This window comes from Taurulus bubalis, assembly GCF_910589615.1.
Source record: "Taurulus bubalis genome assembly, chromosome: 13".
Classification (NCBI taxonomy): Eukaryota; Metazoa; Chordata; class Actinopteri; order Perciformes; family Cottidae; genus Taurulus; species Taurulus bubalis.
In genome coordinates this window covers 2,976,481-2,993,390 of record NC_136601.1, presented here as the reverse complement: position 1 = coordinate 2,993,390, position 16,910 = coordinate 2,976,481, and the positions used below count along the sequence as shown (strand labels likewise).

Here is a 16,910-nt window from a genome sequence, read left to right as displayed (position 1 = left end):
GAACAGGCCGTACTTGACGACGCTCTGGTTTTTTAGCAGCGTCCCACTTCCCCCTCATTTGGCCTTGTTTGTGCTCATCCAGCACATTCACAAAGACACACACACACACACACACACACACACACACACGTCTACTTTGACCTCGTGACTTCCTGTCTGACTGATCGTCTGCTGGTGGTTTGGAGTTAAAGGAGATGAACTCAATCAACTTAAGAGGGAGTTTAGACAGAATGTCCCTTTTTTAAGTCGTGAGGTAAATAAAATCAAGCGCTCCTCTGCGGCGCGTGATAAGAAACGCAAGCTGCCGACGTTGGGCTTCCATTCAGCAACCGCTGGTGTGTGTGCTCACGGTCACATAAATCACTTTGTCTGTCATGCCGGTCAAGGTCACACACACACACACACACACACACACACACACACACACACACACACACACACACACACACACACACACACACACACACAGAGACACACACTTGATTGATAATCAAATAATCTCCATTCTCTTGCATTACGTGTGTGTGTGTGTGTGTGTGTGTGTGTGTGTGTGTGTGTGTGTGTGTGTGTGTGTGTGTGTGTGTGTGTGTGTGTGTGGTGGCATCTGTGTCTGGCAGCGGCTCCTCAAGTCACCAGCAGCCTGTGGAAAAAGTGGTCATGAGACCAGAATGAGCTAAATATAGACACACACACACACACACACACACACACACACACACACACACACACACACACACTCACACAGCGATATCTAGTATCTGAATGAACCACTTTACTTATTGAATAATCAGACCGCAGATTGGCATTCTGGGTAATTGTGTCCTCCTCCGTCTGCTTCTGTCAGAAGACGTTTGACTTAGTCGTCGGCTTTATTTTTACTTTTCCACACGCGTGTGCTTTTGATGCTCACACTCCTGACGCGCACCTGCAGGAGGATTAGGAATTAGAGCCTCAAGGGATCGAGTCTCACACATCGTCTCACATGTGAGGATCGGCTGCTTTCCCTCTGCTCTCTGCTCATTGGCTGTTGGACGTCTCCGGGGTGAAGGAAACGAGGAATGTAAAGACTCTGGTTTATTCATCGATTCATCCATGAAACCAACTCATTGGCCAGAATTAAATGTTGGCTTCTGCAAACCATTGACTCTAGAACAATATGTTTCACGACAACATTTTTACATACGTGCATATCAACATTACAGTGTTTTAAAGGAACAGTGTCTAGGATTACGACGGAAGTGGAATATAATATTCATAGCTATGTTTGCATGACTGTATAATCCCCTAAAACTCTTTTTCACGGTGTTGCACTGGCAATATTTTTTTCTACGGTAGCCCAGAATGGACAAACCCAGAATGGCAATTTGCAATCTGACCACTAGAGGCCACTAAACCCTACATTCTGCTCCTTTAAAACCTTTTAAAAACACACCTATTTTTAGGCCTCTGCTCGAAAATGTCATACCCAAATTAAAAAGGGTGTATCTCTGCAACCACTAGGGCTATTTGAATAATGTTGGTGTTATAATAAACGTACACATGTGATATTTAGTTCAGATGTGTACATATCAGTCTATATGTTACTGGTTAAGAGTAAATAAAGATGACACAGCAAAAATGAAGAGAGGTTTCAGGTCCATCTAGAAAAAAAAAAGCCCTTTCAGGATGATAATTTCTTTGGAATGATGATCGCCGTCGAGTCTTTTTGAGGCTCGGTGGGCGGCAGGTTTGACTCACGTTATATAATATTTCCGGCGTTTGTGCCGAGCGTCTCCCCGCTGTGAACGCACGTTAACTCTCTGAATGAAAAGCAGTCGAGCGTCTCTGGGTAAATGCAGATCAAACAGCGTGAGGTAGTGATTCCCATTGATCTGCATCCTAATTTAGCTCCCGTCCGTCCCCTCGTGCGTCTTCATTGTCTGACTTTGTGCCTCAATAATCAAACGGCTCATAATTGGCTTTTTTTGTGGCCCTTTATTAAACATGGAGGACGGGCTGAGGGGTCTTTTTTGTTCGCAGTAATTAAGCACATCCTGTTCTCCGGGGGAGAGAAATGAGTTGGGAAATTGTGCAGCTCTCCCCCTCTCATTACCTGTCAACAAATGACTTGTCGTGTCACGATGAAGCATCGGTTGTCAACCTAAAGAAAGGGGCCCTCCCGAAGGTCACGGCGTAATCCTACAGGGGTCGCTACGATGACGACGAAGCGAACGTATTCTGGGACGTGAATGTGGAAAGTCCTCTCCGTCTCCCCGTGAGTCTCTGAGGCTCGGCCCAACTGTCGGGTTCGTCGGGAAACGTGTTTCCTTTAGATGGAAGACTTCAATCTCACATTTTCCTCCTCTGTCTCTGCCGTTACGATCTGAGTGCTTTGAGAACTCGGCTGTGATGCGTTCGTTGTGTGTAATTGGAGCACAGGCTGCATAGAAGCAGACATCGTTACTGAGACGTCACCCATTGGTTTGTGGACATTTTGAAGCCTTGAATTGAGCCTTTTTAGAGGCCTCTTTTTAGGCCCGCCCTAAAGAATCCCCTGCTTTATGGTCTGTTTGACTCTAAATGACCATAATGTTGTCATAGACTTCTATACAACCAGAGGAGTCGCCCCCCTGGTGGACAGTAGAGAGAATGCAGCTTTAACACATGAAGCATATACTTCTATACAACCAGAGGCGTCACCCCCTGGTGGTCAGGAGAGAGAATGCAGCTTTAACACATTAAGCATATACTTCTATACAACCAGAGGCGTCACCCCCTGGTGGACAGTAGAGAGAATGCAGCTTCAACACATGAAGCATATACTTCTATACAACCAGAGGAGTCGCCCCCTGGTGGTCAGTATAAGGAAAGCAGGTTAAAACGTTCCACATCATCTTCAAATCGACCGGCACTGCGGTGGGACGTCGGCGGTGTCACTTATAGACCACTTCCTGTCAAAGTGACCTACATAAACAGGGAGAGTTAAGGCAGCGGGACGCTCATCGGAGCCCCTCCCCCTCTCCTGGCACGCCGCCTTACATCTTGCGTGTCACTTCAGCCCGAGAGGCTCGGAGGTGATTACAACACTCGGTCGGGCGCCGCTCATCACCATCTCTCAGCTATATGGGCTCCGGTCTGTCACTTGACCTTCACATGGGCCCCCCCCCCCCCCCCCACCTCTGCCCCCCCCCTCCTTGTTCTGTGTTACAGTGTTTTCTCCTCAAACACGGGTTTAAGGAGCTTGAGTATTCAAATATATTTCACTTGTACTGTAGTGCCAGAAACTAATTATGATTGATAAACTCATTGAGTAAAATAAAATAAAATGTCGCCGTGGTCCTCCATCGTTTCCATTACAGTAAAAAGCAGAATTGAACTCTTTGGCTAGACGGTCACTTCCTAGAAGAGCAGAGTTAGATTTTCCTCTCGGGGGAATTGAGTGCAGAACAAGTTCAGCAATTTCGTAATAAAGTAAGAGGGTTAGTTGCGTCTTCATGCTGTGGTAATCCAGAACCTCTGGAGCGCCAAAAGGCCTTTGAGGGTCGAATCAAATGATTTGTGCGTCGCAGAAGAGGAACAATCCCATTTATCCAGAGGAGAGTTACGCTCTTCTTTCTGCTCCTGTGATCTACAGCCGAGGGTTGAGAGGGCTCGACCTTGTATAGAGGTGCTGCTGTATGTGTGTGTGTGTGTGTGTGTGTGTGTGTGTGTGTGTGTGTGTGTGTGTGTGTGTGTGTGTGTGTGTGTGTGTGTGTGTGTGTGTGGACAGTCACATGATGGAGCTTGTGGCTGGACCTTAGGTAACATTACAGAAAGGCCGTAGAGCAGCCAGGGCTTTGATTTCTTTGTGTGGATCAATAAGGTGTCACGTTATTATTATCATTATTATTATTATTATCAGAACCACCACGGATTCAGAATCTAAATGTAAGAATACAAAAGGGTATTTTTGCCAAGATGGAATATAATATTGTTTTACGATCACCTGAAAGTCCGAATTGTCGTGTTTTCGTTTCGCTTAAAATGAATCCTTGATATCGACATATAGAGCGATTGAGCCAAGTTTCTACGGAAGCCCAGAGTGAACAAACCAACCACTGCAAAGGGTATTTCCAGTGGGTTGAAGCCTGCAACCACACCGCTACCTTCACCAAATCCTATAAACTAGCCCTTCAAAATCTGTAAAAAGACTTCTTGCTTCCTTTTTGTAAAATGTATTTGTCATTATAACGTATTTACGTGAGTATAAAACGGTAAAGTACTGTAACTTGATGTATTTTACACCAACCAAAATAGCTCCAAGCATCAGTAAATAGTACACATTATGGAATTGGGACACAGCATGATTGGTTCAGGTCAGTTAGCAGCTAACCGCTGGCTTGAATGTATATGCTAAGCTACGTAGCATGCACGTATGTAGTAAGCGTTGCTCAGCCTCATAGATTTAGCTTTTAGCTGTTTTTTTTAACTCAACCAATTAGAGAAGAAGTTCTCGTGTCACCAAAAAAAATCCCAGTGTGTTATTAATAGAAAACCAAATGGAACGACGAGGAGCTTTACGTCTGTGAGAGGTCCAACACGAGATAACCCTAGAAAGAATGTGTGTGTGTGTGTGTGTGTGTGTGTGTGTGTGTGTGTGTGTGTGTGTGTGTGTGTGTGTGTGTGTGTGTGTGTGTGTGTGTAAAGATAGAAGTGAAGGATGCTCGAGCTTCACCTCCGCAGTCTCGCTCCCGTATCCGCTTGCCGCTCTCAGCCCAGATCGCTCTCCCACGTGCCGCCGCCGCCGCTATTAATAGCGCCGCTTTAATGCGCGATTTATCCCAGCGGGCTTTTTTATGACTGAACGGGCCGGTAGGTTTTTTCACTGTTGTTACCGGCGCAGAGATTAACCACAAATGGAAGTGACCACACTTCATTTCCCTTAACAACCCGCCCCACATCACCGTTATTATAATTACACCGCGATACCCTTTGAGCAGAGTGCATTTTATAGGCTTAAAAAGGTCAAAAGGTCAAGATTTTGCGTCCACATCAGCGCAAACATCATTTGTTTTAACTCCTGTGTGTTTCAGCTGCAGCTTGCAGTCCCTCTGTTTCTAAAAACTCATCGCCTGAAGTCTTCCCTTTTCAATAACTTCAAAGGCGTCCGTATTCCACGTTAATTTCACGCTCATTTGCGTAATCTGCTCATTGTAGCGCTCCGTTTAAGCCGTAATAGATTCACACAGAGACACAGTGAGTGATGTGTGAGAGGCCGGTGTGTGATGTCCCTTCCTATGATCGTACATTCAAACTGGCACCAGCGCACTTCTTCTCTTTTAGCAAGCGCAACACGTTTTTTTGTGTGTCTTTTTTCTCTCCCGGAGAAGGATGACTGAACACTGTGGTGCTTTTCAGCAAAAAACTGATTTATATTCATACCTCACACTTGTGGATTTCAGGCTCCTTTATTTGCTCAGGGCCGCTTCAGAAGGGTGAGGTGGTTTATGGATTCAAACATGGAGGTTCAGACCCACGTGTCTCTGCAGTGGACCCGGTGCATCCTCCTGCATCGGGTCCACTGCAGAGACGCACACACGGGCTGCACGGTATGAACGAAGCTCAAACACAACAGTAACCGCCGCTTGTTTACTCGTGCAGTCTTGGGCACCTTCTTTGGATTATGTCCGTCATCGTGCGGGGAAGTGATCGCCCTGCAGGCTTAAAGATTTCTCTCTGGAAGGTTTGTGGCTCGCTCTTTTCAGAGAAGAAAAAGCCGCAGCTGTAACCAATTTCTGCATTCCCAGCATATGGCAGTAGATTATAGCAGTGACACTGAGTCCTGGCGAAACAAAGCATCAAAACAGCCTCGAAGAGATGAAGAAAAAAAACGCTTCAGCGTAATCCGCTTCTATGCTTCTTTGATCTGTGTGTTTGCAACACGTGTTGCCTTGCCGATGCATTGCTGAATACATTCGGAGCAATGAGGAGCGGACTGGTTGCTGCTGGTTACCAGTGCTGTTTGTCCTCTCAGTCAGAGATCCTAAAAACCTCCTGACTGGGATCAGCTGGAAACTGAGCGCGTCTCGACCCGTGAGGTCAAAAGGGTCGCGGCGCTCAGACCAGGAATTCAACAGGATGTTCAGTGATCGTGTACAAAAAAAGAAGGAAACGAGGAGGCGTTGCTCGTTGCCGAGCTGCTCCGTTGCTGAGCTGCTCCGTTGCTCCTCTTCCTCCTCTTCCTCCTCCTGGCGTGTGAGTCATGTAGCGTGTAGCTGTCGAGGCTTCATCATTATTCAGAGGCGGTGGGAACATGCACCTTCTGCTGCTGCGGAGAGGATGTGTGTGTGTGTGTGTGTGTGTGTGTGTGTGTGTGTGTGTGTGTGTGTGTGTGTGTGTGTGTGTGTGTGTGTGAGAGAGACCAGCAGAGGGTCGCCGCTTTGAATGTGACGCAGATGAGATCACATGACGTGTATTTATGTATGTGCTGCACGTCCTCCACTGTGTGTGTGTGTGTGTGTGTGTGTGTGTGTGTGTGTGTGTGTGTGTGTGTGTGGATATTTTTATTGATTGACAGCTGCAATGGAGAGAATGACTGAGGACGGAGAGGAGCTGAGTGGAAACAAAGAAATCAATCATCCTGTTCATCCGAGTTTATGAGGGAGGAGAGAGAGAGAGAGAAGGATGGAGGAAAGAAGAAGAGGTTAGAAGAGGGAGGGAAGGTAAGGAGATGAAAGAAGAGAAGGAAGAACAGCAAAGAGAGAAGGAAAAGGACAGAGGAGAAGATGAGAAGAGAAGGAGAGACGAGATAAGGAAGAGATAGATGGAGAAAAAATAAGAAAAGAGTTGATTAAAAGGAAGGAAACATGACAAGGAGGGATTGGAGTAGAGTGGAAACAAAGAGAGAGGGAAGAAAAGAAGGAGAGGAGAAGGAAATGAAGGAGAAAACTCCCGAGGAACAAGATGAGAGAAAAGCAGAAAGAGGAGAGGGAAGGATAGGAGGATGAAAGACTGAAAACTGAAAAGGGAAGGAAAGCGGGATAAGAGGAGATGAAAGAGAAGAGACGACGAGGAAAGAAGGAGGATGCGTAATGAAGGAGAAGAGGATGAAGGATGCTGAGTGAAGGAAAGAGGACATGGGCCAAGGAGGGAGGGAGGGGAGAGGAGAGGAAAGGAAGGATGCGCTGAGGGAGCGAGTGTTGGAGGGGAATGAGTCAGGAGCACGTGAGAGGGATGTGATCTGCATGCTAAAACACACACACACACACACACAGGTGACAACACACACCTGCATCAGCAGCTGGGGGGGTCGTACAGAGGGCACCCCCCCTCCCCCCTCTCGTCTTCTTCTCCTCCCTCCTTCCCTTCTTCTCAATCAAGTCACGACTCTCCTCCCCCTCCCGTTGCTCCTCCTCTATATCCCTGTTTCATTTCCCTCCCTCTCACTTACTCACTCCATCGTGTGTGTGTGTGTGTGTGTGTGTGTGTGTGTGTGTGTGTGTGTGTGTGTGTGTGTGTGTGTGTGTGTGTGGGCGTATAAGTGCCGCTAACAGACCGCGTTTCCTTCAATATGACACTTATATCTCACGCACACATCCATCAAGTAGTGTCACATGAATCCAGTCCGACTGCTTTTCTTTCCCTCGTTTCCTTTCCTCCTGCCTCCCCTCCTCATGCCATTCTTTATTCCTTCCTTCCTTCCTTCCTTCCCCAAAAGATCTTTGCCTCCCCCGAGAGAGCGCGGTCGCTGGCTTCCCTCCACACTGAGTCACGTAGACTCACTTCCTGCTGTTGTCTCTGACTCTCAGCCATGTGTTGTGACTGCCGACCACGTGGCCGCTCACGTCTGGCTGGACCGTCCTGCAGGATAGATCTCACCGGGGGTTTGGGGGGTTTGGGGGGTCAGAAGAGTTTCTGAGTTTATTGAGAGAGGTTTCCATGTGTTGTTGAGATACATTTTGAGGATCCTTGAGGGGTATTTTAGCGATTGTTACTAGGGTTAAAGGGGTTCCTGGAGGGGTTTAAATATATTTTTAAGGGGTTATAGGGCTATTTTAGGGGCCTCTAGGAGTGTTTAGAGGTTAATGACGTCCCACTCTGTTTCAGGGCTTAATGGGGAAGTTTAAAGGGTTCTTTAGGGGCCATTTGGCTCCTTTAAGGTCATATATGAATCTTTAGGGGTTCATGGGGGAGTTTAAAGGGTTCTTTAGGGGGCCATTCGGCTCCTTTAAGGTCATATAGGAATCTTTAGGGGTTCATGGGGGAGTTTAAAGGGTTCTTTAGGGGGGCATATGTCTCCTTTAAGGGCATATAGGAGTCTTTCAGGGTTCATGGGGGAGTTTAAAGGGTTCTTTAGGGGGGCATATGTCTCCTTTAAGGGCATATAGGAGTCTTTCAGGGTTCATGGGGGAGTTTAAAGGGTTCTTTAGGGGGGCATATGGCTCCTTTAAGGGCATATAGGAGTCTTTCAGGGTTCATGGGGGAGTTTAAAGGGTTCTTTAGGGGGGCATATGGCTCCTTTAAGGGCATATCGGAGTCTTTTGGGGTTCTAGACATTACGCCCCGTTTTAGGGGTTCTTGAGGGGGTTTATGGGGTCCTGTAAGGGGTTATATGGCTCCTTTAGGGGCATCTAGTAGTCTTTTGGGGTTCTAGATGTTCCACCTGGTTTGGGGGGTTCTTGAGGGGGTTATAGGGTCCTTTAAGGGCCTTTGGAAGTCATTAGGGGTTACAGATATTTTCCCTGTTTTAAGGGTTCTTGAAAGGGTATGAGAGTTTCTTTGGGGAGGTCATTAGGTTCCTTGAGGGAGCTCTAGATGCCTTTAGGGGACAGAGTTCCTCCCGGGATTCCTTGATTTTGGGCTTTTAGGTTCTTGAGTAGTTCTTGAAGAGGGAGTGATACGAGTATAGGGGTTATAGGAGTATATGGGTTAAATGAGGCAGTCCAGGGATCCTTTGGGGGTTGAATGAATCCTTGTGAAGGTTTTCTGGCTTCTTAATGGGGTTCTGGACATTTCCGAAGGGGTTGTTGGGGATCATGAGGATGTTTTCATGGATTCGTGAGGTGGCTGGAAAAATATGTTGAATTTCTTCTGTAGCTAATCTTTGAATGAATGAAAATGTATGAATTGTCTCTTACATTGTGTGTGCACAGAGCAAAATACTTACTTTTCAAGAACCATTGTACACAGTTTGCGTGACTGGGGAGGTTTTTCTGACTCTTTAGAACACAGACAAACTAAGCTGTGACCAAAGAGTCCCACACACCAAACAGAGCGGCTCATTTCACCTGATTAACACGCCCTCGACCAACGCAGGGGAACTAATCGACCTGAAGACCTCCTGGGTCACGGCTGCACTTGAGCCGCAGGGAGATGCGCTCGATTAAAGCACGCTTCCCGATAGGTGCTGCCGGTGTTCGTGACACAGTTTACTGTCTAATCCCTGGTTTATGTCTCTATTGGTCTCAGTGTCGAACCTCCTCTAACGTGGAAGTCTCATTATCTGTAATGAGTAGCTGTTGAGAGATGAGGGGCTGTTGATGAGCGCTCCTCGTGACTCCGACAGCGGTGTAATAATATACAGTACATGCCAGATGATGGAGGCTTTTATCCAAAGTGCCTCGCAAGTACTTCAGCTGCATACATATTTTAGAACGGGTGTCCCAATGGGAGCCGAGGCCCTAATTTTAACAATGGCAGTGCTGCTCAGAGCGATGAACTTCACAGGAAACAGCAACCTTGGGAGTCTCATGGAGGGAAGTTATTTCCCATGTTTGGTAGCTCGCGTTTCAGAGAGCAGGGGTTACGGAGAAAACATCAACCGCCTGGGGAGTTTCTTTTGCTTTAATCTCGATGTTTGACTAACGTGACCTTTTCCCCCCTCTCTTTTTCCATCTTCAGTATGGGGAGGAGGAGGTGTGTTCGGACCGCTTGGACACCGACTTCCCGGACATCGACCTCTCCCAGCTGGACACCAGCGACTTCGACAGCGTCAACTGTCTCAGCGAGCTTCAGTGGTGCAACGATCAGCCGTCGGACGCGTCGCCGTCCTCCATCCACTACAGCACGGCGGATGAGCTCTTTGAGGTGAGGACGCCTTGCTTCTGCCGGCCGTGATCCCAGTGCACCGGACGTATATGCAGACGCTGTTTCTCTAAAAGACGTCTCAGAAGATTCAAGGATCATATATTGTCTTCATGCACAACGAGATTCAGTTGAAGCCCGTTTGTAACGCAGCAAACAGTCCAACCAGCCATGGTTTTATCATGAACACTATTATTTCAATTGGTTAGAATGAATAGATTCATCAGTGGATTGAGGGTAAATTTGGTGGACGGGCTTCTGTACAAAGTTAAAGCAGAAACACATCTTCAGCTTAGAAAAGAACCTCCATCACAAATTTAACTCCTTCTAGCTTCAGATTTAAGGGTATTTTAAGTCGGCAGATCTTGACATATTTATCTTTACAACCTTTTGTTGTACCTTTACAACCTTTTGTTGTATCTTTACAATCTTTTGTTGTATCTTTACAACCTTTTGTTGTACCTTTACAACCTTTTGTTGTACCTTTACAACCTTTTGTTGTATCTTTACAACCTTTTGTTGTACCTTTACAACCTTTTGTTGTACATTTACAACCTTTTGTTGTATCTTTACAACCTTTTGTTGTACATTTACAACCTTTTGTTGTACCTTTACAACCTTTTGTTGTATCTTTACAACCTTTTGTTGTACCTTTACAACCTTTTGTTGTACCTTTACAACCTTTTGTTGTATCTTTACAACCTTTTGTTGTATCTGTATGACCTTTTGTTGTATCTTTACAACCTTTTGTTGTATCTTTGCAATCTTTTGTTGTATCTTTACAACCTTTTGTTGTATCTTTACAATCTTTTGTTGTACCTTTACAAACTTTTCTTGTATCATTACAACCTTTACTTTGCCGAATAAATATGAACATTTACTCTACAAAGTGCTGATGTGGTCACCTCACTTATAGAGACGACCATTCCCAGTTTGTCCGTTCTAAATGTGTCCCAGTTCATTCCCAGTTGCAGTGTGCGTCAATGACACCTGCTGACAGGAAGTGGACACGTTTACCCCCGAGCTGCCGCCAAGCAACGCGATTCCCTCGAAACGCTCTGCAGCTCATTGAATCCCGTTCCCCCCGGAGCCAAAGTTTCCTTGACTGTCGCCACGTGCGAAAGCGCCGGAGCCCTTCACCTGATCTCTTGGCTGAAATGCGCAGCACGTCTCGGGGGCGGCTGCCAGCGTATTCCCGGCTACACCGCGAGTAACACGATGACGAAGGCGGTCCGTCGGGTTTTGGATCGGCCCGGTGCTTCAACATGGGGGGGGGGGGGGGGGGGATGAAAACCCAGAGGAGTCCGGTGTCAGGCGCCCGCCTGGCGGGATGAATTCAGGGAATACCCTTTTTCTTTTGGGTTCGTCTATATCTAAAAAGCAAAACCCTCGGGTCATTGATCGTCTAAAGGTTTACAGCTCCAGGCCCCATCACGGAGGCTAAATTGAGCGTATATATATATATATATATATATATATATATATATATATATATATATATATATATATAAAATAAAAGAGATGACAACACAGAGATGAAGTAGCATTCAGGTCCAGATCAGCGGCCGTGTAACGCCGCTCTGCCGGTGGAGTGTTGGTTCAATGAAGACAAAACATGACGCTTCTTTCTCTCCATCTTTCTCTCTCAAACACTTTTTTTTCTCTTGCTCTCGTCTCTCTTTTCATCTTTGTCTTTTTTTTCTTTCTCTCTGTCTCTACCCGACTCTCTTCATCTTTCACCTGTACATTTTTACCGTTTCCATCGTCTCTCTCTCTCTTCAGGGCTTCATTACTCGCTCCCTCAGCGCTCCCTTCCTTTCCTCTCTCCCTCCCTCTTGTCCTCTTTCCTTCACTCAGCATCCTTTCCTGTCCTTCTCTTCTTCATTAGGCATCCTTCTTTCCTCGCCAAGTCTTCTTTTTTCTTCTCTTCTTCCCTCTTTCCTTCCCCTTTCAGTTTCAGTCTTTCCTCCTCCCTTCCCTCTCCTCTTTCAAACTTCTCTTCCATCCTATTCCTCAGTAGTTTCCTCCTTCTTTTCTCCCCTCTTACTTTATTTCCAATTCCTCCTTGTCATGTTTCCTTCATTTTAATCGCCTCTTTTCTTTTTCCTCTCCATCTATCTCGCCCCACCCCCCCTTCTTTTCTCTATTCCTTCTCTCTTTACCTTTTGACGTGACTCCCAACGTTTCCCTCCTCCCTTTCTCACTCCTAACTGTCCTCCGTTGAAACGTCTCATCTCTTCCCCGTTCCTCTGCCGTGTTTTTATGTTACATATTTTTGCCGACACCATATTGATCAGACTAATGAAGCCGCCAGGCGTCCGGCCGGCGTTCCCGCCGTAAACACTCAGTAATGAATAGAGTGACGAGCGTCTCTCTCCTCTTATTTACAGCGGCGTGTCGGAATCTAATCCCAAGCCGGTCGGGATTGATCGATGCTCGCGTGTGGGAAGAGCTTCATTCCACCTTGGAGAGGGAAATTGATTCAGTTACAAATGTAGAATATTACTTTCATAACAATAATACAGATGTAAAGGCGTCCACGCAGTCAAAAATACTATTAAATGTTGTGTTTTTATTCCATCTGTCGTTGATGTTGCCTTCTTTGTCTCGCTCGCTGAGGAATCTACTCAGGATGCAGGAAATCTAATTAACATCTCTCTGATCTAATTAGCATAATCTGGTAATCTCCGTGAGTGCCTTTAAAAGGTTCAAATACACTGGTAATGCCACTAAAGCGTCTTTGATTATGATAGAAGCACTTAGACATGTGTGAAGAAATTGTTTTAAAACCATTAAATCCAGAAGTTTGAACTATTTAACCCAAAAGGAAACTATTATAATCAACTTTGAATCTCTCTGTTTGACAACCTGTCGAGAGTTTTCCAGAGAGACGTTCTAAATGGCAGCAGCCCGGCCGTGAGACAGGGGATAAATTAAATAATAAATGTGTTTGGCAGCCGGGAGATGGAGCTGGATGATAGAAGAGAGAGAGACAGATGAGTGCAGCTTCCCGTAGGCCGGCGCGCTATCACCTCTCCACCAGACGCCGCTCTCAGCAAGATGGCAGCTCCATCACAGCAAACAGCCCCGTGTGGACGGACAGGAGGGATCTTTTTGGGACTAAAAAATTACAGATAAACAATATTTTCTGCCACGCATCTTCCAAATGTGGCTCGTGTACAGGCAGCATCATGAGAATCCAAGATGGCCGAGAGTCAAACGGACGGTGCCGACTGGTCGATTTTTTTGTTTTTGTTTTTTTAAATGTGTAGCGTCCTTTCTAATGAGGTCAAAGGTCAGATTGCATCATCTCGACCGTGTTAGATGAAACAGAAAAGAGGTACGGATGGACTTCAGACGGCAGCTGAGTGGAGTGAATGAAGGAGGAAGACGGGAAATCATTTCCAGCCGTGAACACAGTTCATAAATCTGTCAGAGGACACTTATACACTTATTTTTCCACTGCCGTGATGACTCAAGTCCCAAAGACTCAAACATGGCGTCTGATTCATCTCCCTGGACTGCAGGGCGGGGTCCCACCGTGTTTAGGGAACTAGAATTGTGCCTTTTTTTAAACCTTTACCCCTCATAATAGCTTGTTTTTACGAGCCTTGTTTCAGCCACATGACAACTGATCGGATTACGATGGATTCACGTGTGACAATGCTGCAGCGATCAATATGTTCTGAAGTTATCTCAAAGCATCAACAGTGCACCAGAACAAATGGGAGAGGGGGGCTTCTTTCCGGACCGGCTATTTTGGAATCAGAATTAGGAATTAGACCAGAATGCATTGCAGTCACAGGTGTTTATTGGGTTATACGGGAAATCTCCTGCTATTTATGCCTCCTGTGTATGTCGGGGCAGGTCAATGCTGCGTCCATGAAGTGTGGTGGAATTCTGGGAAATGTAGGAAATGAGCATGTTGGCTCATTTTTTCTTTAAACAATCGACAAAACTACACCGTCATTAAGTCGTTAACGTCAGATTTTCATTTTTCCGACGGTCCATGAACACATCATGTGTTCAAAAGCACCGAAACCAAGCTTAAAATGTTTACATTTGATTTAAATTCCTTTTTTTTAAAACATTTTATTATATTTATTAAAATTCTCGCCTATAATAAACCGTGTACTTGAACCAGATTCTGTAAAAAACATAAACTCTGAAGCCGCGATGCTCGGCTGAGACCGACAGTCACGTGACAACACTTTGACTCAACTGCACACAGAGGTCGTAGAGGTCGTGAGGGAATAACTTCATATATTTGTAGCACGGAGCCTCCAATTTGTTTCCAACATTAGTAACACACGCCGCATGTATAGATTCCAGTGTGTGCGAATTTATGCAAAATGTATTATCAAAGAAATTCATTTTGTTTAATGATTCATGGCATTTTAACTGTTATTCTGCACACAAGACATGATTGAGTTCCCTCTGCTTCTAGTTATGATTATTGTTTCCATAGACTTTTAAATGACACTTTGACCTTTCCCCGTTAACCTTCCTCCCCTCGCTGTCTTTGACTCGCCGCAGATCGAAGAGGAGAACGCGGCTCTGCTCGCCGCTCTGACCGACAGCCTGGACGGCATGGTGGACGCCGAGGTGGGCGGGCTCTCCGTGTTCCCCGCCCTCGGGGAGGGGCCCGACCGGGACGAGGACGAGGAGGACAGCCTCCCGCTCGGCGCCGAGGACTTCAGCCAGTCCATGGGGCCGGAGGCGGACGACCCGTCTCTAGTAAGAACAGCTCTCTCTCTCTCTCGTCACCGCCATTGCTCTTCAGATAACATCAACAGGGTCCCTGAACTCACCTTTGCACCCCACCCACCCCCCTCTTCTCAAACACACTCATGTTTCTCTTCCATCGGTCGTCTTCGATTCATAAAGTCCAGCTCAAAGGAAGTGGAGCCTTTCATACGCGCTTCAAACGCTGTCCGCTTACCTCTCTCTCTCTCTCTCTCTCTCGCTCGCCCCGGTACCTTAATCTGTGTCGCGTCTCGTTAAAGATGTTTTTCCCCTCGTCGGGTCCGCGAGGTTCAAAGTCTGCCTTCAGCTCCAGGAACACAGAGGGAGGGACGCTGGAGCACCTTTCACCCAGTCCTGTGTGTGTGTGTGTGTGTGTGTGTGTGTGTGTGTGTGTGTGTGTGTGTGTGTTGTATTTCGGAGGACCGCGTGTCCTTCTGAGAATAGGAGGACAGTGCAAAAATCCTCCAGGAACCGAGGACACGTTCAAAGAGTTCACGTGTCGGATGAGTTTGGTTCTGGGCGGCGATCAGAAGGCTTCGCTTTTTTAGGCTTTTAGTTCAAATGAAGCTGATGTAGTGACGCCGTCCCGCTGCCAGACTTTGGTGAGAACAAGCTAGCGGAGTCGATGGAGAAGTTTTAAACTCTTGATCGGGATTAAAAGACGAGTGAATGTCTCCTCCAGCACGATCACGTTCTGGGTGTTTGCTTGTTTTTACCCCAGCTCTCTCGCTCTTTTCACACAGTGCTGCTGGATGCCTCTCTCTCTCTCTCTCTCTCTCTCTCTCTCTCTCTCTCTCTCTCTCTCTCTCTCTCTCTCTCTCTCTCTCTCTCTCTCTCTCTCTGGGCCCCTCCATCGTTTCCCTGAACCAGGACTTCCAGGGAAACAACAAACCTTGTTTTCTCCCCTCTCTCTGTCCCCATTAACCTCCCACCGCTATCATCCCATGCACCTAAAACCACGTCCCCCTCCATAACACACACACACACACACACACACACACACACACACACAGCTGATTCCCTCTCCAGTGAATGTTGTGCCCTACTTTCCCCTCTTTTCGGTTCACCCTGCTGTCAGAAGAGTGCAGCCGGCTCCGGAGCCTAATTGAAGCAGGAAGCTATTTCCCTGCGATAAATGACTTGTGATTACTGCTGTTACGCCGCCTTATTGCTCTTGTCAAGATGAATTCATCCCGCTTCCTTTAATTGACTTAAACTTTCACTGCGGAAAAAGGGGGGCGAGCTGCTTGCAGGGTTAGTGTTCCTTCACGCCGGATGGCTGAACACCTGAAAGCGTGAATACTCACCGGAGACGCACATCCAGTCACATGGGATGGAAACATTATCAATAAAAGGTCTGTGCATTGTCATATAACAGTTACTCTGCACAATGAAACGCTTACTTTGCTGGGTCGGTTCAAAACGCAGAAAGAAACGTCGATTTCTTCCCCCGGACCGCCGACGACGACGAGGTCGAACTGCCGCTGTTGCGAGGCGAATCGTGGAAGGACACGAAAAACGCTTTTTCTTATGAGTGTACTCGCTCGACTTCATGTGGTTAATTTGCTTCATTCGCGGCGGAAAGTGGGCGTGGCTTATCTCCGTGGCTTTTTTCCGTAAAAACAGTTACCGTTTCCGCCAACCACTAGTTCTGCTTTATACTTGTTGTGGACGTCCCACAAACGTCGGAACATCAAAGTAAAAAAAGCCTTGTATCAAGAAAATAAGTCATATTTGCCCAAAAAAAGAATATTAATCTTGTCAAGCATGTTTTGATTAGAAAAAAAATATCTAATTTTAGGAAAGTATGCCTTACTTTTTCTTAAGTTTATTTTGCTTTGATAGGATGATTTGATTGAATATAAGAATGTTTTGCTTCTTTCTAGAAGACCTTTTCTCTGAGCGACGGGCCGTTGTTTCTACGGCACACTGAGAACGGAACAGTAGAGCTGAGGAGAGAGACGACGCTCTCAGACGCTTGTTGCTTCATTCCTCTGACAGCTGGAGAGAGAGAGAGAGAGAGAGAGAGAGAGAGAGGGAGAGAGAGAGAGAGAGAGAGAGAGGGAGAGAGAGAGAGAGAGAGAGAGAGCTGCTCCAAAGGTTCCTTCATGCTTTTCTTTTTC

The 16,910-nt window shown here is 46.5% G+C and overlaps 1 protein-coding gene across 1 annotated transcript in view; it reads left to right on the top strand.

Moving 5' to 3' along the window:
* ppargc1b (peroxisome proliferator-activated receptor gamma, coactivator 1 beta) overlaps positions 1-16,910 on the top strand; it is a gene marked incomplete at its 5' end in the record, with an annotated part of 72,572 nt that overhangs the window by 41,949 nt on the left and 13,713 nt on the right. Inside the window, 2 exons of the mRNA XM_079228599.1 lie at positions 9,859-10,044; positions 14,578-14,778. Of these exons, the coding sequence (XP_079084725.1) occupies positions 9,859-10,044; positions 14,578-14,778 (387 nt within the window). The remainder of the gene's footprint in view (positions 1-9,858; positions 10,045-14,577; positions 14,779-16,910) is intronic.